This window comes from Ursus arctos, unplaced genomic scaffold (genome assembly GCF_023065955.2).
Source record: "Ursus arctos isolate Adak ecotype North America unplaced genomic scaffold, UrsArc2.0 scaffold_1, whole genome shotgun sequence".
Classification (NCBI taxonomy): domain Eukaryota; kingdom Metazoa; phylum Chordata; class Mammalia; order Carnivora; family Ursidae; genus Ursus; species Ursus arctos.
In genome coordinates, this window is record NW_026622763.1 from 89,210,136 (window position 1) to 89,222,022 (window position 11,887).

Below are 11,887 nucleotides of genomic sequence, written 5' to 3' on the forward strand. Positions count from 1 at the left end.
CACAAGACAAATTTACAGCTTACCAAAATATTACAGAATAAACACTCGTGTAAACCATAACCCCACAGTTGAGAATATATGTTCTAGAAGCTTCATTGTTTTGCTCTTAATGTTTAGATCTACAATCCAATTGCAGTTTATTTTTGTACATGGAGTGAGGTAAGGTCAAGGTTAATTTTTTTCCATATGAATATGCAGTTTCTCAGCATTGCTTATTGAAAAGACTGCCCCTTCCTCCAGCGCTTTGCAGTGCCTTCTTTTCACTATTATAAATTTGATGTAAAAATTGACTAATCAGGGTGCCTGGGTGGCACAGTCGGTTAAGCGTCCGACTCTTGATTTTGGCTCAGGTTCTGATCTCAGGGTCGTGGATGGAACTCCACATCAGGCTCTGAACCTTGTCCCTCTCCCAGTCCCTTTGCCCCTCCTCCCACTCATGCTCTCTCTCTCAAATACATAAATAAATAACATCTTAAAAAATAATAAAAATAAAAAAATAAAAATGTGTAAGTAAAAGGATGGAAGCCATGCATTCTCATCCTTCTTATTCTTAGCCCTACTTCCTACAGGTAATAACTAATACAAACAATTTGGGAAGGAGCTCTTGGTAATTTATTCCCAATGCATATAAATATATAAATACACATAGAATTGTTTTTACAAAAATTGAATCAACCTCTTCATATTAGACATGACTCGTGTCACATAATATATTTGGCCATTGTTTCATATCAAATGACCCTATCTCTTTTAAGAGTTACCAAGTACCTCCCATCCTGATGGATGCATGACCTGTGTCAATGCCCTGTGAAATGTCCATTAAAAGCAAACAACTAGAATGATGAATTTAATGTAAATTTGTGGAGAGAAGAGAAGAAGGAATGAATCCGCATACTGAATTCTTTTTGGACACGTGATTCTTTCTAGGTGTTTAGGACTTGGCCTTGGCATGGCTGGCCTTCCCCTTGCCGAGCCTACTGCCCCCTGTTGGAGGTTGGCCCACAGGACTCTTAAAATTGTGCAAACTCACTCTTGTCTGTGGCCACCAGGCACTTCAGTGAAGGGCAAGCAAGGGCTCTTTGGGCACAAAGTAAAGGAACAGCATGGGGCCTGGGACTCCAGGATAAACCCGTTTGGTCTCCAGCATGAGATAAACTGGGGATGATGTTTGTACCTCAGATTTCCTTCAAGAATCAAATGTTCCACTGCCCCAAAGAGAATTGGTTGGCTCAACAGCTAAAGGAACTCTCCTCTAGAGGCAACTTTTAACTTCTTTTTTTTAAGGGTGAAAGTGAATTTTGCTGGCTCCCGATGAGCAGGGGTGACTCAGCAGAGATTTTCACTAAGACTTTTATGGATACATATTACAGTTAATCTCTGCATCTGATGGTCCTCTAATGGGGATGGAGATTTATAAGCCCACAGATAAGACAAATCGAGACTTTGTGTGCAGTTCTCTGAAGCCACTTAGAGCCGATTTCATGAGAGTGCTATTTGCACATCCTCAAGCTTGCTATTTAAAGAGAATTGTTCAGTTTTGAGAAAATTGCTCTGAGCATGAACAATTTCCTCCTATTATGGAGTGTCTCATTTTCAGCCACTCTATTGCATTCTTACTCATGCATTCTATCTTCTCTTGCTCTCTCTCAGATCCCCTGAAGGGCAGAGACGTAGGAGGCTACACAGGGGATGGGGGTGGGTGGTAAATTTGCTAAATGATGATCTGAACAAGGCCAGCCCGGGGTGGGGGTGGGGGCTCACCTCAGTGAGTGCAAGCTGGCCATGCTTATACACTCACCCAGGCCAAGTGTGAACCCCACTCCTGCTCAACCTGCAGACACAGACCGGAACAGGAGGACGATTGGAGTGCTTGTTTCTCAACTCCTCTTCCACCTGTCCCATTTGTTTGCACCAACAGGAATGTATTTTGCTTTAATTTATGGTTTTCTAGAAGCAGGGCACAGTTTTGGTGGAGAAGTGTCCAGAAATCATCCCCAATAGGCAGTGCATCTCTCTCTTGAGGGAGGAGAAACTTGCTCCCTCTGCCCCTTGCTATTCTTCACCCAAAAGGGGCAGAGGGTATTGGAGGCGGTGGCAGAACTGGGAGATTTTGAGCATGTCCTATTCTGTCAGTGGGGTGTATGTGTTTGTGCAGTCGCAGTGGTGTGCAAAACAAGGCACTCGCTGTGTCTCTAGGCAGCATTCTTCTTGATGTAGTTTTTAAGGAGAGGTTAATGTTTTCAATATGCAAAGGCAAGAATGTAATGCTAAGGAGTACAATATATAATTTAATTGGCGAAAGTGTGTATTTTTTATTTAATTAGAACATTAAAAACAACCTCCCCAAGTCAGTCTATGAGGCTTTTTTTTTTTTTTTTAAGATTTTATTCATTTATTTGTGAGAGAGAGAGCACAAGCAGAGGGAGCCCAATGTGGGACTTAATCCCAGGACCCTGGGATCATGACCTGAACTGAAGGCAGACGCTTAACCGACTGAGCCACCCAGATATCCCATATGAAGCATTTCTTAAAGAAGGGATGTAATTATTATATTTTGAAAGATGTGCCTTTGTATATTATACGATTTTTTTCCACTTTTGTCTGGATTTGACATTTTCCATAATGTTTTTAAAGTGTAGTGTGGGGGTCAATATCAACAGCTACATCAATGGACATTTTTCGTTTGAGTATTTATGTGCTGATTTTAATGCGTATGAGGAAAAATACCCACCTAGCACATTCGCCCAGGACTCCATAGATAACTTTGGCTTAGGACGAAACTTCACTTTGTTAAGTTTTTTAAAAAGTGACTCGGTTTTAAAATAAATGATAAAACACTCAATACCGGTATAGCAAAAACTGGAAATGCAGTGTTTGAGTGACTAACTTTTGAGAACACTCTTCTAATATTTCCATCTTTTACCACTCATCACACAAGAAACCAGTTAAGTAAGTAACGAACTGACCTCCTTCCATCCCTAGCAATAATCCTGTGATAAATAATTTAATCTCTTTATACCGCTTAAACAGTAAAAATTTTAATACAGAAAACAAACAAAAAAACCACATTCCCCAGAAGGCCGCGGGAGCGAACAAACCTCCGGACCATAGAGTTCAGTTCCTAGCTGGGCCTCTCATTCGCCACTTCCGCCCGTTCGCCTAAAACTGCGCTTGCGCACTGAGTCTCTTCCTCTCTAAACTCAGACCTGGTTTGCGGCGACATGGTGAGTGTTGGTGCCGGTGAGGCCTAGAGGTCTATCTGCCCGCATCTGACCTTTTCTTGCTATCTTTGCCCTCACCCGGCGTTTGCTCGCCGGCCCTGTCCCGCGCCGTCCTCGGCTTCGCGCCTTGGTCGCCCTTCTCGGACGCAGAGCGGGGCGGAGGGGCGGGCGCAGCTCGGTGGCGCCTGGCCCATCCGGGCGGGTTCAACAGGGTGCCCTCGGAGTGCCGGGCCCGCTCTGGCCTCAGATTTTTGCAGGATGGAATGAGGGGGACCTAGGTCACTGGCAGGGGCTGGGTAATTGGAGGAATGGTGTTTGGGATGGGGAGTGGGGGGCAAAGGCTCCGTTCCCGGGTCTTAATATGGCTGGTTTCTCTGCTCCTATCAGGCTAAACGCACCAAGAAGGTCGGAATCGTGGGTAAATACGGGACCCGTTATGGTGCCTCCCTCAGGAAAATGGTGAAGAAGATTGAAATAAGCCAGCACGCCAAGTACACTTGCTCCTTCTGTGGCAAAGTAAGGAGGTCTCCGGTGGGGGGACAGAGGGAGGGGGAGGCTTTCCTGCGAAGTGAGCCCGCTGCTGAGGGAAGTTTGTGAAGAGTGTGCTGGGTTGTTGGTAACTGTTTGTAGAATGCTTTCCATTAACACTTGGGAACCAAAGGGTCAAACATTTGACAAGGAGCCCCAGCCTGAGCCATACCTGCTTTGTGGGAAATGACTCTTGTCAGTTTTGTCTACTGGTGTTGCTGGAGAGTTTCCTGTAATGTGTGTGTTTATGGTGTGCAGGAGTAACTGTTTTGGGAGGAATGGGGGGGGTGTCTTTGACAGCACTGTCAATACAGCAACCTGACGAATGCCAGTTTTGCATTAGAGAACTTGGGGTACTAGGAACACGTAGAACCTCATAAAATACACCCATTTTCTCTTCTTTTCTTTTTTCTTTTTTAAGATTTTATTTATTTATTAGAGAGATACCACAGGCAGGGGGAGAGGGAGAAGCAGGCCCTGGGATCATGACCTGAGCCACGCAAGTGCCCCCAAATACACCCATTTCCTAGTGTAATTTAGACTCCTGGGTGTTAGTGAGGTAAAAGGCTTTTATTGGTTCATAGAGAAAATGGATTGTCTTTTACAGACCAAGATGAAAAGACGAGCTGTGGGGATCTGGCATTGTGGCTCCTGCATGAAGACCGTCGCTGGCGGCGCCTGGACCTACAAGTGAGTCCCTTTTCTTTGTGGTATTTGAAAGTGTGTGGATCACGTCAAAATTCCAGGTTTGACGCTGGTGGGCTAGTTTTAACTCCTAACGAGACTGTGAAGGTAAGAACGCTTTTTGTTGTTTTACTTTTCACGACTCACTGACAGTTATGATTTATGTTCAGTTATTCAAAGAATAGAAGCAAAACTACTGAAATAGAAAAGTCTGACATGACTTTGGATTTTTATAGAGTCCCAAGGGTCATCACGGTGAGCATAATGATACTGTACAGATCCTTTAGTGGGACTGAATCTATACTGAACCTTGACTTGTATTACAAGCTGTTTTTATAAAAATGAGGCTAGGTAGCTTGTTACTGCATATGAAAACTTGAGGCCACCTGGACCATGACACTTTTGCCATTCTAAACAGTACTGGCTGGACCTCGGCAGCTTTGTCCCCTTGACAAGTGCCAGGTGATGCTGCTGAGATAAATCTACCTGTGCTGGTTATTGAGTGGAGTCTTGAGTTAATCCATTTCTGGAAATTAAAGCCACCATTGAAGGTCTCTGATTCAGGGGAATTTGTTTTTGACCTTGAAGGCTGAGGTATTCTTCATTTAGCCAGTATTTAGATGTGTGCGTCCAATACACTAGCCTCCCATGTATAAAATGATAAGGCTAGCATGGTTGAAGAGTGGAAATTTTAATTTTAGTTGAGTTAAAACTGCGGCAGTGTAAAATATTGGGAAGTGTTGAAATAATCATTTTTATATAAGTGGGTCTTGTGAGGGGTTTATGAGGTCAAAAAGACAAATGGATCCTAGCGTGCTCTCTTGGTTGTGATTAAATGAACTAGCATTCCTTTACCCACCATATGTGGTGCTTATGGGTTTTCCAGGTACAGTTCCAGAATCTTCTGATAGAATTTTCTGAGCTGTCTTTACAAAATACACTTGAGTCTGTTCTTCCTATTTTGACACTGTTTTCTTGGTATCTCTCATTTCTGATACCATTTTTGAATTTATTAGTTTTTTCCGATGTTCTGTCCATTCCCTTTCAATGAGTTTAGGTCAGCCTCCTGCAACCATTCATTCCTCCCTGTTTTTTTTTTTAATGCTGCTTGAGAGATCATATGCATGAGGTGGCCTGTCTAATTCTGCAAAAGCCTGAAGACACGACTCTTAATTGTTAAAAGATATCATCATCATCAAGATTGTAATGTAAAAATGAGGCAGGATTTACTCATTTGCCATTTCACATGTTAGTGTAACTAATTACGTTAGAACCAACTTTGTTTTTCTTTCCAGCACCACTTCTGCCGTCACAGTAAAGTCTGCCATCAGAAGACTGAAGGAGTTGAAAGACCAGTAGAAGCTCCACCATTTGAAACATTGCTAGCCTGTAATAAATGGGTTAATTTATGTAAGAAAATTACTTTGGCTAGTTGTTAAATTTATTAATTAGATCTTTCCATTTGTGTTGCTTTAGTTTTGCTTTCTCAAAAGACTTGGAAATTAAAAATCCTTCTAATTTTTATTGGAAAAGCGTGCTGAGATGGTTTATCCTAATACAGCCTTTTTTTCCCCCCCTGTAGTCAAATGATGACATAAAATACAAGTCTTAGAGGTTGGATATGTGTCTTTCTTTCTGTAGGTGTATCCTTGCCAGTTCAACTTTTTTGAGATACATTAATTAAAATTGTGAGGACTTTTGTTTTTGGATCATGGTTAATTTTGTTATGTTTCTAAAGGTAGGATGACCTATACTGCCTCCTAACTTAATGGATGTTTTTTCTGACCACACGTTTTATCAGCATCTTCAGAAAACAATATGAAACAATAGAATTTTAGGACAAATTTTGAAATGTCTACACCATTTTCCATTTTTCAGTTTGCATGGAGGATGGACAGGATTGAATTACTCAAGTTGATACAGATGGTCAATTACACTAATAAACATGAAGTTTTGTGGAGGAATTCAAGTAGTGAATAGTTAATGGTGATGATTAACCTTTTTTCACCTTTATTCAGTCCATCACTTAATTCTTTGCCAGTTTTCCTGGTTTGCCTTTTTTCAGCCCTGTCTTAAGCTACCATCTGTGGGAAGGAGTCCTTAGGAACCTCCCAACAGGTATGTCTGTCTATACACCAAAGACAGTAATTCTTGAGGAATGCAAATCTGATACATGATGAAAACATGAATTTCCTATGTCCTTAGGATAGAGTTAAAACCTTTGTGGTTCTCATGGGCTGTCCTCCTCTTCCATAACTCTGGCCCATTACTAGCTTGCTTAAGTTCTCTATAACATCGGTTCACAGATTTTTTTTACCTTTATTTCCACTTTGGCTCTGGCACAAACATTATATCAGGGTAATGCTCTGTGTCAAGCCCTTATTAGACCCATAGCAGTAACTCTAGGTTTGTGTTACTGTTGCTGCCAACAGTTCTGTTCATTATTGTATCCCCAGTACCTAATATAATTCCTTGCACATAGTAGCCTTAAGTATTTGATGAGTAAAAGTGTGGCTCTCATTTTTGTAACAAAATGGTACCTGTAAACAATGATTTTTTTGTGCTGTGAAACATCAGTGAGTTTGGTGGGTCAGTAGCAATAAGACCTGAATTGACAAATCAGGATTTTCAGACTTCATGGAAATGTTTGACACAAGTCTTCAGAATCCCCAGATTTTGGATTAGCATAGGGAGTTAAATAAACATTAGGTACCTGTGGTTATTAATACATACCAGCTCAGCCAAACTGCTTCTGTAGTACGTGGTCCAGGTACTTAACCTGTGCTTCAGTTTCCAGAACAATGCCTGGTAGTAAAATGGAGTATATGATGGGAGCTAGGGTTTACTAATTGAGAATCTTATTTGAAAGCCTTCTGTGTTACTTTGGTTAGGAATTTGGATGGGATGCTGTAGGTAATAGAGAACCATTAGAATTTGTAAGCAGTGAGGTAATTTTTAACATTTGTTGAGCCTGTGTAGTCTGAGCACTGAATATCATTTAATCCCAAGACAACTTTATGAATTGTAGATACTATCCCCATTTACACACATGAGAAAGTTGCATAACTTGTAAATGATGGAGCTGGGATTTGAACCCTTGTGTGGTTAGCTGCAGGATTGATAATACTAGAAATTTTTGTACTTTTAATATGTTTTTTATGATAGTTAAAGAATAGATGGGAACATAGAGGCTAGTTAGAAGGCTGTTGAAATAGTAAATATTTTGTGGATAGGAAATAGTGACCTTCTCAAGGTTATGGTAGGTGGTGAGGGTAGGGCTGAAAATTAGGTTTCTGACTCCTTCCTTTGTCCATGTTTTTCCCACTTTGCTAGGCTGCCTTATGAGCTCAGAGTATGTTTCTTCTTCTTTTTTTTTTTTTAAAGATTTTATTTATTTATTCCACAGAGATAGAGACAGGCAGCAAGAGAGGGAACAGAAGCACGGGGAGTGGGAGAGGAAGAAGCAGGCTCACAGCGGAGGAGCCTGATGTGGGGCTCGATCCCATAATGCCGGGATCATGCCCTGAGCCGAAAGCAGACACTTAACCGCTGTGCCACTCAGGCGCCCCAAAGAGTATGTTTCTTCTTAATCTGCCTCTCTATAGACTAAAGATCCCCACCTTCATTTTACTCTTAGGAAGCAACCCTCGCTTGTTTTCAGAGCCTTCGGTTTTTAAGCCATTTAACCGACTGCATCAGGATACTAAGGTGAATAAGGCACATGTTCCTCACTAGACGGGCTATCTCATTGTATCCTAAATATTCTTGTCTGTGCTGTGATAAATGCACAGGTAGCCAGAAAGCCAAAACACATCTAATTGTGAGTTTCTTTTGGGCTTGGAGATGAAGGATGGGGGCTACTTAGAGATAGGACTAGAGTTCAAATCCTGGAACCAAGAGCTGGGGCTGAGAGGGGATTTTACAAGGGCCCAACTCAGATTGGAAATAATACATCTGCAGCAGCAGTTTTGAATTGTAGCAGCCAGAACCAAGCAGTCTGTACGAAGTTAAACGTATTTTTACTTTTACTGTCTTCCTCAGGAAAACCAAAAGCCGTTTTGTTGTTGCTAGCACTTTGGGCCAAGATTGAACAACAGGGCAGGGAAATAGATTATGTGTTTGGGATAAATTAGCCAAAATGAGTCAAGGGTCAAGTATATGTCCTGCCAGGGTCAACCCTGTAGGCCAGAGCCTTTGAGAATAGTGTCAGGACAGTGAGTGGTGTGGCTGACAGCCAAGACCCACAGGTATTTTTGTGTTTCAGCTTATGAAGAAGGGGGTTAGAGGGTAGACACTTCATTTGATCAGCATACATTGACCACTCCCTGAAATAGGGACAAGACATGCTTGCCAGTCTCAGCTCACTAGCAGGGCAAAACAGCATGCTTCATTACACTTAATTACAAATTCCTGGTTTGAAAAACTACATGGTAAAAGTGTTTGAAAGTAACGTGTACATCTGGTCAATATACTTACTTTAGAGCTCAGCAAAATGTTTCTAAAATGTATTTAGAAACAAGTAGAAAGTCAGTGTAGCTTAGTGATTAAGAACATGGACTAGGGTCAGAAGTAGTTTAGGTTTCTTACTAGCTAGTGAGTGACCTTGGACAAGTTTGTCCCTTTTTTGAAGTTAAGTTTCCTCATCTGTAAATGGATATAATGGTGTTTCTTTCAAACAGCAGATTAGGTAATTTTGGTTCCAGAACACTGATGAATGGTAAGGTCCAGGAACCCAGGATAAGTGGAATCCTGGATCATGGAGAGAGGAGTACCAAAGATACTGGTGCTGTGGTGAGGGTGTGAGGTCAGAGGAGACGGGAGGGAAACTGCCTGTGATAGAAGGAGGAGTTCTGTTGAAGGAGGAAAAGATGTGGGGTTCAGGCTGAGGAATCGCTTAAGGTACAGTTTTTGGTCCAAAAGGAAAGGAGACAACTTGAAAACAGGAAGCCAGTGTCACACCATGTGTGCGTGCGCGTGGACACGCATGCGTGCGCATATGTGTATGTGGCCACATGATGTGCCGATCATGGAGCACTTTTAGGATTACGTTTTCGGAGGCTCTTGTGATACTCCCTGTAGGGGTGGGGTTTACTTTGCTCTTTTGTCTTCAGTCTGCTTGTGCTGCTCGTGTGTGTAAACTTCTCGTGTTCCTGTATGTACATGATGGGTCAGGTTTGTGCTGTTTCAAGCAGTAACTTTCCCAGGTGCTTTACTAAAGTAGATATTTTAGTCTCATTGTAGATTACTAATCTCTCTTCAGTTTACTCCCGGCTGTGGGGAAGATAAATTCGTGGTTGACTGCATTTGCACAGGAATCATAAAAGGATTGCCCTGAGCACTATGGGAAAAGGGATGGACATCTGATAAGAGTAAATGGAACCAGTCAACTCTCTTCAGAGAATTTGAATCAAATGATAGCGGAGCGGAGTTACACAAAGGCGGAGCACTAAGCCTCAGGAAAAGCTCATGGACTCCCTGCTGCCAGGTTCACAGGGCTGCCCCAAGTCTGACTTGTTTCAGCTAGAGTTCTTTGGTTGTGGGCAATACAGACTGACTCGGGCTAATTAAATCCGAAGAGATCTTACCGGCAGCTTATAGAGTGCTTCACAGGATAGAAGAAAAAGACTAAGTTTGTAAGGGGAAGAAACCAGGGCATCTTTCTAGTTATCACTGGCAGATGTTGAAAGTCCTCTCAAGGAATCCCCGGTGGGGGGATCAGATCTGTGTTTCGTCTTTTTGACACTATTTAGGAGTGAAAAACCTGAAGAAAGTATCTAATTGGCCTAATTGGGGTTACATTTCCATCCCCTGGCATGTATGTGGACAGTCTCCCCAAGACTACACACAACAGGAAAAATCTCCAGCAGGAAATTGGATTGGCTATTGAGAAGGGAAAGTGTCTTTAACATAAAACTTGAATTATCATTTAGATTGTGTTCTTATTAAACCATCTAATTTAAAAGTAACATTGGAATTTTGTCTCTCAACCGCCTTGCAAATTGCAGCTCAATGAAGAACACTACAGCATGGCCACAGGGTGTCCTGTAAGCTGTTCTCCAGTTCTTCCCCAGGGAAACCTGAGGCCACTGGCCATGGTCCGACTAGGAGTGTACGGAGGTCAGATGATAGCATGATGTAGCGAGTCATCTGTGGGTCTCGGAATGATGATTCCCATCCTGTGTTTTTTTACACCCTCCTCAGGATATAGAATGGGATAGATAGACTTAGTAACTTGTAAAGTACCTTCAGTTGTCCTTTGGCCAGTGGAGGGAGGGCTGTTAGATTGGAAATGTCAAATGCTGCAAACCTCTAGAAATTGTACTTTCTGCCCCCAAACACATATACCAAGATAGTAGAACAAAAGGAATCCCTGGGGAATCACAGGTTAATGGTACCACCAAATAACTGAAATTGTCACTAGCTATGGTATCATAATAGCCATCTTGGTTTTGATTTTTTTTTTAAGATTTTATTTATTTGAGGGAGAGTGAGAAAGCTTGGGTGGGGTGAGGGGCAGAGGGAGAAGCAGACTCCCTGCTGAGTAGGAAGCCCGATCCAGGGCTTGTTCCCCGGACTCCAGGATCATGGCCTGAGCGAAAGGCAGACGCTTAACTGAGCCACCCGGGAGCCCCAGTTATGTTTCTGAATATAGTTCTATATTGGAGGAAATCAACACATCTGGCACTGACATATTTTGTTAACCTAGCTAATGTTTTCCCGTCATCCCTATTTGCAGTGTAATCAAAATTAGCTTACCTTCACATTACAGGGATAGCAGTATATTTTTTTTAAATCTTTTTTTTTTCTTTCAGATTTTATTTGAGAGAGGAGGGAGCACACAAGCAGGGGGAGGGGCAGAGAGAGGGAGAAGAAGGCTCCCCACTAAGCAGGGAGTCCGATGTGGGACTCAATCCCAGGACCCTGGGATCATGACCTGAGCTGAAGGCAGACGCTTAACCGGCTGAGCCACCTAGGCACCCGGGGACAGCAGTATACTTTAGTTTTGCTTCGTGGCTGTCAAGTCACATATTCTCTGTCTTACACTAAGGACACAGTTGGACTGAGAGGTCAGGGTGTCTTGTGAACCTTACATGCCTCAGTAGACATGCATACAGTAGTTTAGGTCATCTTTGGGGGATATCCTTTCTGAAGTGATAGACAAGTTTCATCACCTTAGCCCCAGTTAAGAAAGGGCCATAATGTTTTATCTGTTTGGATTTTGGAGGCAAAACAGCACATTTGGATGTACTTCTCTGTCCCATTTACTGAGTAACCTGTAAGGCTATCAGTTTTGAGGTGAGACTGGAGAAAGCAAGGACTTTGGAGCAGGTCCAAGTCACTTTGTTATTTAGTCGGTGACTTAGCAAATTCGAACATACTGGAAGGGTTAATGGCAGAGATGTTCTATAATGCTCCAAAAGAATCAGTACACTAGAAGTTCGGGGCTAACTACT

The 11,887-nt window shown here is 42.3% G+C and overlaps 1 protein-coding gene across 1 annotated transcript; it reads left to right on the forward strand.

The window, feature by feature from the left end:
* Positions 1–3,149: 3,149 nt before the first annotated feature.
* On the forward strand, positions 3,150–10,396 carry RPL37A (ribosomal protein L37a). Its single transcript, XM_026491992.4, has 4 exons — positions 3,150–3,224; positions 3,609–3,737; positions 4,357–4,439; positions 5,729–10,396. The coding sequence occupies exons 1-4, from the start codon at positions 3,222–3,224 to the stop codon at positions 5,790–5,792; spliced, it is 279 nt and encodes a 92-aa protein (XP_026347777.1). The 5' UTR covers positions 3,150–3,221; the 3' UTR covers positions 5,793–10,396.
* Positions 10,397–11,887: the final 1,491 nt, after the last annotated feature.

Coding starts and splice junctions, on each gene's coding strand:
- RPL37A (XM_026491992.4), top strand. Junction 3,738..4,356: donor CTTGCTCCTTCTGTGGCAAA/GTAAGGAGGTCT, acceptor TGTCTTTTACAG/ACCAAGATGAAAAGACGAGC. Junction 4,440..5,728: donor GGCGGCGCCTGGACCTACAA/GTGAGTCCCTTT, acceptor TTTTCTTTCCAG/CACCACTTCTGCCGTCACAG.